Consider the following 16837-nt stretch of genomic DNA (forward strand, 5'->3'; position numbering starts at 1 on the left):
GAGATGGTTCACATTGAACTCCTTCAATCTCTAGGCCTGTGTGATTTCTCTGTGGTGTAGGTCAATCTTCACTCATGCTAGCCGGTAGAATTTCTAACGAGAATTAACCATCAAGTAACTATACTGACCTTATTAAGGTGTCTAAAAGATCACGAGGAGCATGGGTGGGATGAATCTTCTTGCTATCTGTTACACCGCTGGCGTTTAGGGTAGTAGTGAAGATCCTCCATCTCTGACGGTGTTCAGGGCTTCCTTCATCATGTCAGTAGCTTCCTCTTGGTTTTCACTACTGTCAGTCACACAAGTTCTGGGTGAAGACTTAGGAATACCATTGTACTCAGATGTAGAAGGATTCTTCATTGCTGTTTCCATAGCAATTTCATTTGACCAGTCAGGATTGCTAGCCCTGAGCTGAACCCCTCTTGGTCTGACTCTACCCTTTGACCTGTTTGGCAAGGGTGACCCTACCGAGAGCCAAAGCATAAATCCCTGACTCCAGCCAGCATGGCTCTCCGGGTCACTGAAGCACTCAAGCCTCCAAATCACGACAAGGTTGCAGTTGTCTTGGAGAAGTAAGATGAATGCACATAATCTTTTACACAGGGAAAGGGAATAAAAAAATAACTAAAGGCCATGGTCAAAGTCAAAGTAAATTTATTATCAAAGTATGCATGTGTTACTCTCTACTACCTTGAGACTCATTTACTTGCAGGCGTTTAGAGCAAAATAAAGAAATACAATAGAATTCATGAAAAACTGCATAAATAAAGACTGACAGACAACCAATGCGCAAAAGAAGACAAATTGTGCAAATAAAAAATAGTACTGAGAGTATGAATTGCAGAGTCCTTGAAATAAAGGGCTTTCTTTCAAAGAAAAGAAAGTGATGTGGTGTCAGTTCAGAGTTTTCATGAGTGCAGGGTAGCATAGTGTTTATTTACAGTACCAGTGACCCAGGTTCAATTCCCGCAACTGCCCTTAAGGAGTTTGTATGTTATCCCCGTCACCACATGGGCTTTTTTCTGGTGCTCCGGTTTCCTCCCACAGTCCAAAGACGAGCTGGTTGATAGGTTAATTGGCCTTTGCAAATTGTCCAGTGATTGGGTGAAGGTTAAACTGGGGGATTGCTGGGCAGCTTGGCACGAGGGGTGGGGTGGACCTACTCTGCACTGTATCTCAATAAATAAATAAGAGATTTAAAGTGAGAGAGGAAAGACTGAAAAGAGAAATAAGGGCCATCTTCACACGGAGGGTGGAATGGGCTGCCAGAGGAGGTGGTTGAGGCAGGTACATAGGCAATATTTAAAAGATGCACAGGCAGGTATATGGATAGAAAAGATGTAGATGTATATTAGCCAAACATGGGCAGATGGGAGTAGCTTTGATGACCTCTTATTTAGCATGGGTGGGTTGGTCCGAAGAGCCTGTTTCTGTGGTGTTTTACTCCACAATTCTAAATGAACTGAGATGTTTTAGATGTTCTGTGAAGTCGATACCAGAGGACAGCAGACAAGGTCTGTTCCAGAGTCATTCAAAGGGGTCCCAGCTCACAGCACTCAACGTTTGAGATCTGCTTTAGCTAGATCCTCCTTTAGGCTGTGGAGGGGAGGTTCAACAGGTTGATTCCAGAGATGAAGGGGTCAACCTCTGGGGAGCGATTGAGTCACCTGGGACTCTCTGGAATTCAGAAGAGTGAGAGGGGATCTTATAGAAACATACAAAATTTTGGAAGGGATAGGTAAGATAGAAGTAGGCAAGTTGTTTCCATTGGTAGGTGAGACTAGAACTAGAGGATATTGTCTCAAGATTCAGGGGAGAAGATTTAGGACAGAGATGGGAAGAAATTGTTTCCCCAGAGAGTGGTGAATCTGTGGAGTTCTCTGCGCAGGGAAGCAGTTGAGGCTTCTTCACTAAATATATTTAAGATACAGCTAAATAGGTTTTTACATAGTAAGGAAATTAAGGATTATGGAAAAAGGCAGGTAAATGGAGCTGAGTTTATTGTCGGATCAGCCATGATCTTATTGAATGGTGGGGCAGGCTCAATGGGCCGGATGGCCTACTCCTGCTCCTAGTTCTTATGTTCTTATGTTAAGTTGGCAGATGTTCCGCAGACATTTCCCTTAACCCACGCCCCCACTGACCCCCCAAATGACTAGACTGATTACAATCCTGATCCCCAACTGTCTTCACATCAATCTTACGACACCACTGTCATTATCCGAATCAAAGGTGGTGATGGATCAGCATATGGGAGGGTGATTGAAAATCTGGCTGAGTGGTGCCACAACAAATTCTCACTCAATGTCAGCAAGACCAAGGAGCTGATTGTTGAGTTCAGAAGGAAACCAGAGATCCATGAGCCAATCCTCATTGGAGGATCAGAGATGGAGAGAGTCAGCAACTTTAAATTCCTAGCTGTTATAATTTCAGAGGATCGTTCCTGGGCCAAGCACGTAAGTGCAATTACCAAGAAAGCAGGGCAGCACCTTTACTTCCTTAGGAGTTTGCAAAGATTTGGCATAACATCAAAAACTTTGACAAATTTCTATAGAGGTGTGGTGGAGAGTGTGTGAACTGGTTGCACCACAGCCTGGTGTGGAAACACCAATGCCCTTGAATGGAAAATCCTACAAAAAGTAGTGGATACGGCCCAGTCCATCACAGATAAAGCACTCCCCACTGTTGAGCACATCTACATGGAGTGCTTTCACAGGAGCTGCCCTGCTTTCTTGGTAATTGCCCTTGGTAAGGGCCAGAGGAGGAGGTGTTGCATTGCTTGTCCGAGAAAATCTTATGGCGGTGCTTTGGAAGGATAGATTACAGAGCTCCTCTAGGGAGGCTATTTGGGTGGAATTGAGGAATGGGAAAGGTGTAGTAACACTGATAGGAGTGTATTATAGGCCACCTAATGGGGAGCGTGAGTTGGAAGAGCAAATGTGTAAGGAGATAGCAGATATTTGTAGTAAACACAAGGTGGTGATTGTGGGAGATTTTAATTTTCCACACATAGATTGGGAAGCTCATTCTGTAAAAGGGCTGGATGGTTTAGAGTTTGTGAAATGTGTGCAGGATAGCTTTTTGCAACAATACATAGAAGTACCGACTAGAGATGGGGCAGTGTTGGATCTCCTGTTAGGGAATGCGATAGGTCAGCTGACAGATGTATGTGTTGGGGAGCACTTCGGGTCCAGTGATCACAATAGCATTAGCTTCAATATAATTATGGAGAAGGACAGGACTGGACCTAGAGTTGAGATTTTTGATTGGAGAAAGGCTAACTTTGAGGAGATGCGCAGGGATTTAGAGAGAGTGGAATGGGTCAAGTTGTTTTATGGGAAGGATGTAATAGAGAAATGGAGGTCATTTAAGGGTGAAATTATGAGGGTACAGAATCTTTATGTTCCTGTTCGGTTGAAAGGAAAGGTTAAAGGTTTGAAAGCGCCATGGTTTTCAAGGGATATTAGAAACTTGGTTCGAAAAAAGAGGGATGTCTACAATAGATATAGGCAGCATGGAGTAAAGGAATTGCTCGAGGAATATAAAGAATGTAAAAGGAAACTTAAGAAAGAGATTAGAAAAGCTAAAAGAAGTTACGAGTTTGGTTTGGCAAATAAGGTGGAAGTAAATCCGAAAGGCTTCTACAGTTATATTAAAAGCAAGAGGATAGTGAGGGATAAAATTGGTCCCTTAGAGAATCAGGGTGGTCAGCTATGTGTGGAGCCGAGGGAGATGGGAGAGATTTTGAACGATTTCTTCTCTTCGGTATTCACTAAGGAGAAGGATATCGAATGGTGTAAGGTGTGGGAAACAAGTAAGGAAGTTATGGAACCTATGACAATTAAAGAGGTGGAAGTACTGGCGCTTTTAAGAAATTTAAAAGTGGATAAATCTCCGGGTCCTGACCGGATATTCCCCAGGACCTTGAGGGAAGTTTGTGTAGAGATAGCAGGAGCTCTGACGGAGATCTTTCAGATGTCATTAGAAACGGGGATTGTGCCGGAGGATTGGCGTATTGCTCATGTGGTTCCATTGTTTAAAAAGGGTTCTAGAAGTAAGCCTGGCAATTATAGACCTGTCAGTTTGACATCAGTGGTGGGTAAATTAATGGAAAGTATTCTTAGAGATAGTATTTATAATTATCTGGATAGACAGGATCTGATTAGGAGTAGCCAGCATGGATTTGTGCGTGGAAGGTCATGTTTGACAAACCTTATTGAATTTTTTGAAGTAGTTACGAGGAATGTTGACGAGGGTAAGGCAGTGGATGTAGTCTATATGGACTTCAGCAAGGCCTTTGACAAAGTTCCACATGGAAGGTTAGTTAAGAAGGTTCAGTCATTAGGTATTAATGCTGGAGTAATAAAATGGATTCAACAGTGGCTAGATGGGAGATGCCAGAGAGTAGTGGTGGATAATTGTTTATCGGGATGGAGGCCGGTGACTAGCGGGGTGCCTCAGGGATCTGTTTTGGGCCCAATGTTGTTTGTAATATACATAAATGATCTGGATGATGGGGTGGTAAATTGGATTAGTAAGTATGCTGATGATACTAAGGTAGGAGGTGTTGTGGATAATGAGGTGGGTTTTCAAAGCTTGCAGGGAGATTTATGCCGGTTAGAAGAATGGGCTGAACGTTGGCAGATGGAGTTTAATGCTGAGAAGTGTGAGGTTCTACATTTTGGCAGGAATAATCCAAATAGAACATACAGGGTAAATGGTAGGGCATTGAGGAATGCAGTGGAACAGAGAGATCTAGGAATAACAGTGCATAGTTCCCTGAAGGTGGAGTCTCATGTAGATAGGGTGGTGAAGAAGGCTTTTGGAACGCTGGCCTTTATAAATCAGAGCATTGAGTACAGAAGTTGGGATGTAATGTTAAAATTGTACAAGGCATTGGTAAGGCCAAATTTGGAATATTGTGTACAGTTCTGGTCACCGAATTATAGGAAAGATATCAATAAATTAGAGAGAGTGCAGAGACGATTTACTAGGATGTTACCAGGGTTTCAGCACTTAAGTTACAGAGAAAGGTTGAACAAGTTAGGTCTCTATTCATTGGAGCGTAGAAGGTTGAGGGGGGATTTGATCGAGGTATTTAAAATGTTGAGAGGGATAGATAGAGTTGACGTGAATAGGCTGTTTCCATTGAGAGTAGGGGAGATTCAAACGAGAGGACATGATTTGAGAGTTAGGGGGCAAAAGTTTAAGGGAAACACGAGGGGGTATTTCTTTACTCAGAGAGTGATAGCTGTGTGGAATGAGCTTCCTGTAGAAGTAGTAGAGGCCAGATCAGTTGTGTCATTTAAGGTAAAATTGGATAGGTATATGGATAGGAAAGGAGTGGAGGGTTATGGGCTGAGTGCGGGTAGGTGGGACTAGGTGAGATTAAGAGTTCGGCACGGACTAGGAGGGCCGGAATGGCCTGTTTCCGTGCTGTGATTGTTATATGGTTATATGGTTATATGTACAAACAAGCTGGAGGAACTCAGCAGGTCGGACAGCATCCGTGGAAACGAGCAGTCAATGTTTCGGGCCGAGACCCTTTGTCAGGACCGAAGAGGGAGGGGGCAGGGGCCCTATAAAGAAGATGGGGGGAGGGTGGGAAGGAGAAGGCTGGTAGGTGCCAGGTGAAAAACCAATCAGAGGAAAGATCAAGGGGTGGGGGAGGGGATAGGCAGGAAAGGTGAAGAAGGAATGTAAGGGGAAAGCACTATGGGTAGTAGAAGAAGGCAGAATCATGAGAGAGGTGATTGGCAGCTGGAAGAGGAGGCACAGTGAAAGTGGGATGGGGGAAGGGAGAAGGAGGGAATTACTGGAAGTTGGAGAATTCGATGTTCATACCAAGGGGCCTGAGGCTACCCAGATGGTATATGAGGTGTTGCTTCTCCAACCTGAGTTTGGCCTCATCATGGCAGTAGAGGAGGCCATGTATGGACATATCCGAATGGGAATGTGAAGCAGAGTTGAAGTGGGTGGCAACCGGGAGATCCTGTCTGTTGTGGCGGACGGAGCGGAGGTGCTTGATTGCTCGTTTCCACGGATGCTGTTCGACCTGCTGAGTTCCTCCAGCTTGTTTGTATGCGTTGATTAGACCCCAGCATCTGCAGTGTACTTTGTGTTACCTATTTATCTATCTATCTACTTATGTATCTACCTGTCTACCTACCTATCTATCTATCTTCCTACCTATCTACCTTTCTATCTATCTACCTATCCATTTACTTATTTGTTTGTTTAATATTTATTTTCTTTCTTGCTTTTTATATTTGCATAGTTTGTTGTCCTTTGCACTCTGGTTGTCCACCCTGTGTGGTTTTTCATTGGTGCTATGATGGTTATTATTCTATTATGGATTCATAGAGTATGCCCACAAATAAATCATGGTTGTATATAGTGATATTATATGTACTTTGATAATAAATTTACTTTGAACAACCCAGACCAAAGTTCGCAAAGAAGGAGGGCACAGAGGTGGTGCATCAAACTTTTGAAGCTTTGTCTTATTGTACGTGAGATCTTTGATCTTGGATCCTACAGAATTTTGTCAGTGGTGAGGAGCATTCCCTGCCCCATGCCCTGCCCAATGTCCTTTCTTAAAGAAGTTCTAAGCTTCTTTGGAAAGGCAGATGGAAGGGGTGAGCAAAAGGAGAGATTATGATGAAGTGAAAGAGGACAATACTGGGATGAAAACAACCAATGGGCTTGTGAATATACAATACCAGTAGCAGGGATATTATCTATAAACATCGCGCATGGCAGGCGCTGATATGTCCAGTCGGAAGATGAGGATATTCATCAAACTAGCAGTGAGCTTAATTGGAGCAGTGTATGAAACTCAGGTTAGTGGAATAGAGAATTAATAGCATAAGACATAGGAGCAGATTTAGGCCGTCAGACTATTGAGTCTAATCTGTCAATCCATCATTGCTGATTTATCATTCCTCTCGACCCCATTCGCCATCTTCTCCCTATATCTTTTGATACCCTTACTAATCAAGAACCTTTCAACCTCTGCTTTAAATATATCTGATGACCTGGTCTCCACAATCAATTCTCTGGCTGAAGAGGCTCCTTCTCATCTCTGTTTTAAAGGGATATCCTCTTCCGAGGCTGTGCCCTCTGTTCCTAAAGGAAACATCCTCTCCATGTCCACTCGTCTAGGCCTTTCAATATTCAATAGGTTTCAGTGAGATTCCCCTGTCCTTCTTTTAAACTCCAGCCATCAAACATGCCTTATATAATTAACCCTTTCACCCCCAGGATGCCTTGTCATAAACCTCCTCTGGATCCTCTTCAATGCGGGCACATCTTTTCTTAGATAGAGGACCCAAAACATCTCACAATACTCCAAGTGCAGTCTGACAAATATCTTATAAAGCCTTAACACTACATCCTTGCTCTTCTATTTCAGTCCTCTCAAAATGAATGCAAACATTGCACTTCCTTTCCATACCATCGCCTCAAACTAACCTTCAGGGAACCCTGCCCGAGGACTCCCAAGTCTCTTTGCACTTCTGATTTCTGAATTTGCTGATGGATAACTGGTGTTTAAGGAACAGAGCAGAGGAGTTCAGAAAATATTTCCAAAGTGCAGGGGAAGATTATTGCGAATGAAGCTGTCATGTGCAGACAGATGTGCATGAGCATTAATAAAATTGCTGTCAGTAATGACAGGAACTGCTGTTGATTCAAGTCTTAAACAACTGGTGGTTTGCTTATGTATGAGAAGAATTTTATATTAAATTTCGCGATAGAGATAGTAACTGATTTGCATAAATTGATGCACCAATTGAAACCATCAATTGGCTTCACGAATTGTCCTCAGTGATGAACACTGATTCTTATAGATACCAGACTCCATCACCAAGTGTTGGAGGTGTAGTCTCCGCACTGAGCTGTTAGACCAGGGGTTCTGAACCTTTTGTATGCCATAAACTTCTACCATTAAACAAGGAGCCCATGGGCCCCAGATTGGAAATCACTGTGTTAGACCCTAACCCCCCCACATATCCCATCCATTCCCACTGGGGACCAATATTCATCATCAAGCCATCCTCCAAGTGGGGTGTGGGGTCTCTCTGTGCAAAATGTGATGTCTATTTTTGCCATAAATCCTTCATTGGCTGCGATACATATTAGGATGTCCTGAGATTGTAATTGCACTAGAGAATTTCATTTCTTTTGAAGGAAAGGGAAATGAGGATGTTTCTGAGTCCTGTCAGCATAGGAGACCCTGTAGTGACCTTATAAAGTTGTGTAACATTGGGAGGGGCTTAGTTAGGGTAAGTGCACTCAGCCTTTTTCCCAGGGCTGTGGACTCGAGATGAGAGAAGAAAGATCAAATATGAATCTGAGGGGCAACTTCTTTGTGTAAAGGGAATGAGCTGCTTCAGGAACAATAATGACTTTTAAAAGACAGTTGGAGACGTACACAGATTGGAAAGGTTTAGAAGGTTAGAAGGCCAAACACCAGTGAATGGGACAAACTTGAATGGGCATCTTGGTTGGCCATCCAAAGCTTGTTATTTATTTTTCCCCATAATTCCTTCATCAGCTGTGCTGAAGGACTTGTTTCCAACCTGTATGGCTGTGCCTCTGTGACTGAGTCAGAGCTGTGATATATGATCAGGTCAGGCCAGCCTTGTGCCTCCCTCTGCTTTAGTGGCATTGTCTCATGGAAAGACCATTCAGCCCCTTAAGATTGTAAGACTATTCAAAGAGATCATGGTTGATATGTGACATAATTCCATCCCTGCCTTTGTACACAAACTTTGCTAAGACCATCAAAATCTATAGCCATAAGCATCCACAACCATCAGCACCTACAACCATAAGCACCTATAATCATCGACACTGACAAATATAGACACCTACAACCATTAGCACCTACAATCATCACCACCTACAACCATCAGCACATCCAACCAAAACCATCTGCAAACATCAGCACCTACAATCATCACCACCTACAACCATCAGCACATCCAACCAAAACCATCTGCAAACATCAGCACCTACAATCATCACCACCTACAACCATCAGCACATCCAACCAAAACCATCTGCAAACATCAGCACCTACAATCATCACCACCTACAACCATCAGCACATCCAACCAAAACCATCTGCAAACATCAGCACCTACAATCATCACCACCTACAACCATCAGCACATCCAACCAAAACCATCTGCAAACATCAGCACCTACAATCATCACCACCTACAACCATCAGCACATCCAACCAAAACCATCTGCAAACATCAGCATCTACAACCATCACCACCTACAACCATCAGCACATCCAACCAAAACCATCTGCAAACATCAGCATCTACAACCATCACCACCTACAACCATCAGCACATCCAACCAAAACCATCTGCAAACATCAGCACCTACAATCATCACCACCTACAACCATCAGCACATCCAACCAAAACCATCTGCAAACATCAGCATCTACAACCATCACCACCTACAACCATCAGCACATCCAACCAAAACCATCTGCAAACATCAGCATCTACAACCATCACCTCCTACAGCCATTAACACCTGATAAGATCACCCTGGTCACTCTCTTCCCTACCCTTCCATTGAGCAGATGTGTACCACCACTAAAAGACAGCTTCTATCCTGCTATTGAAAGAATCTTCTGTACGATAAAGATGAACTCTTGATCTCCCAACCTACCTTGTCATGACACTTGCACCTTGTATTCTGTCAGCACTGTACTTTTTTTCCTGTAACTGTTAGACACGATTCAGTATTTTATTATTTTCCTTTTGTATTAACTCGATGTAATTATGTGTGTCATGATGAGTGTGGATGGTGTGGAGAACAAAGCTTTTCATTGTATCTCAGTATGTCTGGCGACAATAAACCAATTATTAATTAACCTCAGTACTAAGGAAAATAGCCTGTTTATGTAAACATTCATAACTTCAGCATTGCTGGAATCCAGGCATCCTTCTGGTAAATCTATCTTGTCCACCAAGGTTATTATAGAACATAGAACACAGTACAGGCCACAATGTTGTTCCAGCCTTTTAGCCTACTCTAAAATCAATCTAACTCTTCCTTCCTACATAACTCACTATTTTCCATCATCCAAATACCTATCTAAGAACCTCTTAAATGTTCCTAATGTATCTGCCTCTACCACCACCCCTAGCACTCTCTGTGTAAAAAACTTACCTCCGTTATCTCACCTATATTTTCCTCCTATCAGCTTAAAATTATGCCCCTTCATATTAGCCAATTTGCCCTGGGGAAAAAGTCTCTGGCTGTCCACTTGATCTATGCCTCTTATCATATTGTACACCTCTATCAAGTCACCTCTCATTGTTCACCCTAGCTCACTCAACCTATCCTCATAAGACATGTTCTCTAATCTGGGCAGCATCCTATTAAATCTCCTCTGCACCCTCTCTAAAGCTTATTGCCAGATCTAGAGGATCTGATTTATAAGGTAGGAATGTAGAAGGTTGAGGGGAGATTTGATAGAGGTATGCAAAACTATGAGGGGAAAATGCAAATCAGCTTTTTCCACAGATGTTGGGTAGGACTACAGCCAGAGGTCATGGGTTAAAGGGTGAAAGGTGAAAAGTTTGAGGGGAACATGAGGGGAAGCATCTCCACTCAGAAGGTCGTGAGAATGTGGAACGAGCTGGCAGTGCAAGTGGTGCATGCGAGCTTGATTTCATCATTTTGGAGAAGTTTGGATAGGTACATGGATGGTAGGGGGTATGGACGGCTCTAGCCCCAGTTGCAGGTCAATGGGAGTAGACAGTTTAAATGATTCGGCACAGACTAGATGGGTCAAAGGGCCTGTTTCTGTGTTGTACTTTTCTATGACTCTGTGAGTCTACATTTCCTATAATGAGGCAACCAGAACTAAACAGAATATTGCAGGTGTTGTCTAACCAGGGATTTATAGAGGTGCAACATAACCTCGTGACCTTGAACTTAGTCCCCTGACAAATACACCATATGCCTTCTTAAATGCCCTATCAACTTGCGCGGCATCTTTGAGGCATATGTGGACGTGGACTCCAAGATCCCTCTGTTCCTCCACACTACTAATATTCTTGCCATTAACGCTCTGTGTTATGACTTCAAACTCAAGCTTCCAAGTGACTCAGTTGACACGGTTCCATTTTGACTACCCTTTGTTGCTCACTCTTCCTCACATCTGGGCCCAAGAGCGACAAACGGACCAATGTTTAACCGAGTTCAGCGCCGAAGCAGATTAAAAAGATTAAAGCGTTGAGTTTGAGGGCGGCGGACTTACCCGTGTCCAGCTCGCTCCTCCGCGCTGAACAGGCTCTTAAGCTGTGGCCTGCAGCCAAAGGGCTCGTGGACGGCTGCGCTTACCACAGAGCTGAACTGGCCCTGAACACGGCTGTGGACTCACTTTCGGGGACTCTGCATTTCATGTTCTGTGTATTATGTGCTTTCCGGTTTTATTGTTTCACACTTTAGGTACTTGACGATCTTTGTTGTGTGGGGTTTTACTGTGTGAACTCTACCATGTTTGTGGCTGCCTGTAAGAAGTTGAACTCAAGGTTGTATAAGGTATACATACTTTGATAATAAATGTACTTTAAACTGTTCTCTCTTTTTCATTTCAGGGCATTACCACATGCCAGAGGGTTTGGAGTACACGCCGTGCGCTATTGTCCAGCCGATCGCGCTGACCCTGACCTCGGACCCCGACCCTTGCCTGCAGTGCAACTGCGCCGAGCAGACTCCGGCTACCAACGCCGTCGATCTGGCAGGGACCGAGGCAGGAGAGGCAGCAAAAGACATGGAGCTGGAGACCTGCGACAGAGGAGCGAAGGAAAGCGAGGTGAACTGGTGCGTTGGCTTGTGGACAGAGGTGCGATGTAAGCTGACCAGCATCGTGGAGAGCAAGTACTTCAACCGAGGAATCATGATAGCGATACTGATCAACACCATTAGTATGGGCATCGAGCACCATGAGCAGGTACGACTTTAATGATGCTTCCTGCTAGACTGCCATTTAATTAAGAATTGAAGCGAATTGCTGAAGTTACCAAGCAGGGACAGCTGTCATTGTTAGTGTGAAAGCTGGGAATTAGAAACGAGCCTGCAGGTTCTGTTCAGGAACAGTGACACCTGCGGAAAAGTCTGTGGGAACAGGCATTTGCAAGGTTCAGGCAGGCATGGTGATAACTCGTGTGTGGGATGTGTTGAATGGGAGATAATGGGGAAGATTGTGTGGAAATGTGCTGGGGAGATTACAGAATCAGCATGTTCATTAATCAGACTGAACCTGTAGAACACTCCTGTACAGATGGGTGTGGGTGTCCTTGTGAGTGATACATTGAAAGTTAGCATGCGCATATAGCAAGTAATTAGGAAGGCAAGTAGGATGTAGGCCTTTGTTGGAAAGGCCATATACACTCAGTGGCCACTTTATTAGTTACCTCCTATATCTAATAAACTGACTACTGAGTTTGCTCCTCCTGTAGCCCATCCGCTTCAAGGTTCAACATGTTGTGCATTCAGAGATGCTCTTCTGCACATCACTGTTGTAACACGTGGCTATTTGAGTTACTGTTGCCTTCCTGTTAACTTGAACCAGTCTGGCCATTCTCCTCTGACCTCTCTCATTAACGAGGCATTGTCACCCACAGAACTGCCGCTCATTGGATGTTTTTCTGGCATCATTCTCTGTAAGTTCTAGAGACTGTTGTTGGAGAAAATGCCAGGAGAGCAGCAGTTTCTGAGATACTCAAACCACCCCATCTGGCACCAACAATCATTCCGCGATGAAAGTCACTTAGATCACATTCCTTCTCCATTCTAATATTTGGTCTGGACAAAAACTGAACCTCTTGACCATGTCTGCATGCTTTTATTAATTGAGTTGCTGGCATATGATTGGCTGAATAGATATTTGCATTAATGACCAGGTGAACAGGTGTACCTAATAAAGTGGCCACTGAGTGCAGTGTTGTATGAAAGTGGGAAGTGCTGAAAGTACTGTGCACTGTAATTTCCTTTGGGATCAATAAAGTATCTATTTATTTATCTATCTATAACTGCATAGAGTGTTGGTGGGGCTGCACCTGGAGGGCAGCTAGCACTGCAAGCATTTGGTCTCCTCATTTAGTGAGAGGGATGTTTGGATTGGAGGCAAAGTCACAAAGTTGACTCCTGTGATGGAAGGGGTAGGATAAACCCCTGTTATCAAGAATCAGCTTTATTCGCCATATATATTTACATGTATTAGGAATTTGCCGTGGTGTACTGGTCAGGGTGCAACATGCAACAAAGAACAACAATATTCAACTACTGATTAGAATCAGAAACAGGTTTATTATCACCGGCATGTGTCATGAAATTTGTTAATTTAACTTGGTTCAGCTCATGTTCTGTGTTTATGTTCTAATTATAAGAGTAAAGAAGTCTATAAAACTAAACTTATCACTTCCCCGGGTCCCTTTCTCCTGTAGTCTACTCTCCTCTCCAATCAGTTGCCTTCTTCTCCAGTCCTTGACCTTTCCCACCCACCTGGCTTCACCTATCACCTTCCTGCTAGCCTCCTTCAGATCCTCCCCCCCCCCCCCCACCACCTTTTTATTCTGGTATCTTTCCCTTACCTCCTCAGTCCTGAAGAAGGGTCTCGGCCCGAAACGTTGTCTATCTATTCATTTCCATAGATGCTGCTAAGTTCTTTGGGCATTTTGTGTGCGTTGTCTTGGTTAAAGCATGGATATGGAATAACATGCATAAATTCTTAAATGCAGGCATGTATTCACAATGTTAACAGCATTATAAAAATTAGTTTAATGTGTTTACTGTTCAACGCAGTGACTGAGGTAATAGAGGGGAGTGGGATGCGCTAACTAGAATGGTTGATCAGATTAACTGCCTGGAGGAAGAAATTTCAAAGATGGCGAAAATTCATCTATCTATTAAACGGATCACTTATACTTTAAAATGGACACTTCGCTTCACAGTGAGGTGGCATGGAAGTGTAGTGATGTTACTATGCTGGCTGTATGATCAGGGTTCATTTCCCACTGCTGTTAGTAAGTTCATAAACAAGGGAAAATCTGCAGATGCTGGAAATCAAAGTGATGCACGCAAAGTGCTGGAGGAACTCAGCAAGCCAGGTGGCATCCACGGAAAAGAGTAATCAGTCGGCGTTTTGGGCCGAGACCCTCCATCAGGACTGGAAAAAATAGATGAGAAGTCAGAGTAAGAAGGTGGGGAAAGGGAGAAGAACTACAGGGTAGTAGGTGATGGGTGAAACTGGCAGAGGGGGAGGAATGAAGTAAAGAGCTGGGAAGTCTGGTGAAAGAGATAAAGGGCTGGAGAAGGGGGAATCTGATAGGAGAGGACAGAAGGCTGTGGAAGAAAGAGTCGGGTGAAGAGAACCAAAGGGAGGTGATGGGCAGGTAAGTTGAGACTGGGAAACGGGATGGGGAATGGTGAAGGAGAGGTGTGGGGAGCAATTAACAGAAGTTTGAGAAATCGATGTGCACGCCATCAGGTTGGAAGCTACCCAGATGGAATATGAGGTGATGCTCCTCCAGCCTGAGTGTGACCTCATCATGACAGTAGAGGAGGCCATGGACTGACACGTCGGACATGTTAGTAAAGAATTTGTATGTTCTCCTCGGTGACCATGTGGTCTTCCTCCAGGTGTTTTGGTTTTCTCCAAAGATGTACGGGTTAGGGTTAGTAAAGGACATGTTATGCTGATGCCTTAAGAACGATGACACTTCTGGGCTGCACATCTCGGACTGCGCATTGGTCATTGACACAAACAATATATTTTACTATATGTTTCAATGTTGTGACAAGTAAAGCTAATCTTTATCTTCCACATCATGACCTTTCACCTTATTGTTTACCTGCACCTCTCCGTAACTGTAACACTACATCCCTCATTCTGTTATTGTCCTCCCTTGTATCACCTCAATGTGATGGAATGATCTGAATGGATGGGTTGCAAAACCATGTTTTTCAATGTATCTCAGTATACGTGACAATAATAAACCCATTTACCAAGAATTGTTCCAAGCGGCAAGTTTAAGCAGCCTGGGCCTGTGCTCAATTGTATTGGCAGAATGAAGTAGTCTTACTGAAGCTTGGATGATTTTGAAGTCAATAAGATAGAAATATGGATGCTTTGCTTCAGAGCAGAGCAATATCAAGGGAGCATAGCTGTTGTATAAGACATCAATCCTCTAAGACAAAGACGAGGAGGAATTTCTTCCCTCAGTGGGTCATTAATCGTTGGAATTCTTTACCCTGGAGAGCTATGGAGGCAAAGTTATTGAAGACAATCAAGCCAAAAAAGTATAGGTTATTGGTCTATAGGGGAGTCAGGTATAATAGGGGATAGTCAGGAAGGTGGAACAGAAGCCTTGATTGGATCATTCATGATGAATGGTGCGGCTGGCCTAATGGACCATAATGTCTATCTCTGTCTCTATTTTTTGTGTGGCTGGTTGTTTATGTGTTTGTTATTGAAATTTGGAAATGGGATTGAGTGCAAATCACCAAGAAAATCCTACCCTTCAGATTCCCCAAAGTTCTTCAGAGCCAATTACATTTTTTTTGAAATGTAGCAACTATTATAAAATTGGAAAGGCGGCAATCAATTTCCACACAGCTATGTCGAGATTATCTGTGGACTTCACTCAAAATATAATAATGAACAAGAGAAAATATGCAGATGCTGGAAATCAAAGTGATACACACATAATGCTGGAGGAATTCAGCAGGCCAGGAAGCGTCTACGAAAAATAGTAACAGCTGATGTTTTGGGCCAACACCCTTCTTCAGGGCTCTTATAATATATTTTTTCATGAATAACTATTGGCCAGGACCCTGGGGAGAACTTCCCTGGTGTGACTAAACTGTTTTGATCTGCATGAGGGAGCGGACAGTGGTCTGGCTTAATATCTGATCCAAAAGACTGCTCCCTACAGTATCACACTGAGAACATTCACCTAGATTTTTTATGTTCCGGAGTGGGGCTCCAATGCACAACCTCTGATTTGGAAGCAAGGCTTTCTCCTCATTGAGAAAGCATTAACACACAGTACAAATCTTTTGCCTTTCCACAGAGAGGGTTTGTTGTCTAATCCAGGCAGCTTCCTGATAAGACCATAAGACTGTAAGATGCAGGAGCAGAATTTGGCCGTTAGGCTCATCGAGGCGGCTCAGCCATTCCATTGTGGTTGATTTATTATCTCTCTCATCCCCATTCTCCTGCCTTCAATCCCATAACCTTTGACACTCTTACTAATCAAGGACCCATCAACCTCCACTTCAAATACACCAAGTAACTTAACCTCCACAGCCGCCTGTGACAATAAATTCCACAGATTCACCACCTTCTGGAAAAAAGAAATTCCTCCTCATCTCTGTTCTGAAGGGAAATCCTTCTATTCCGAGGTTGTGTCCTCTAGTCCTTGATTCACCCACTATAGGAAACATTTGCACCACATTAACTCTATCTAGGCCTTTCAATATTCAGTCGGATTCATACCATAGGTTGGCTAAATCCTAAACAAGTTCCCAGCAGATTATTTAGTGCCGTCGCAAGCATTCACCACTGGAGTTCCTGGCCTGCTTTAAGCATTGCCATGATTCTCAGGTCTGCTTGTGAATCACAATGACGCAGTTTGATTTGTTTTTCCATGAAACACTTTGTGCCGACCTCCCTTGTGCAGAGAACATCTTGTCCCACAGCTCTGTAAGGAGATTCTCCACCAGCTGTGTGCAGAGAATCATCCTCGAGTCAGGAGGTAAATGAGGTTCATCAGCAGAGGAGATTTAGAGG

The 16837-nt window shown here is 43.6% G+C and overlaps 1 protein-coding gene across 2 annotated transcripts in view; it reads left to right on the forward strand.

The window, feature by feature from the left end:
• The window catches only part of LOC140719391 (voltage-dependent T-type calcium channel subunit alpha-1I-like), a 542293-nt gene that overhangs the window by 316645 nt on the left and 208811 nt on the right, over positions 1-16837 (forward strand). For both annotated transcript variants that reach the window (XM_073034006.1, XM_073034007.1), the window contains exon 8: positions 11640-11995. In XM_073034006.1, coding sequence (XP_072890107.1) covers positions 11640-11995 — 356 coding nt within the window. The remainder of the gene's footprint in view (positions 1-11639; positions 11996-16837) is intronic.

This window comes from Hemitrygon akajei, chromosome 31 (genome assembly GCF_048418815.1).
Source record: "Hemitrygon akajei chromosome 31, sHemAka1.3, whole genome shotgun sequence".
NCBI lineage: Eukaryota > Metazoa > Chordata > Chondrichthyes > Myliobatiformes > Dasyatidae > Hemitrygon > Hemitrygon akajei.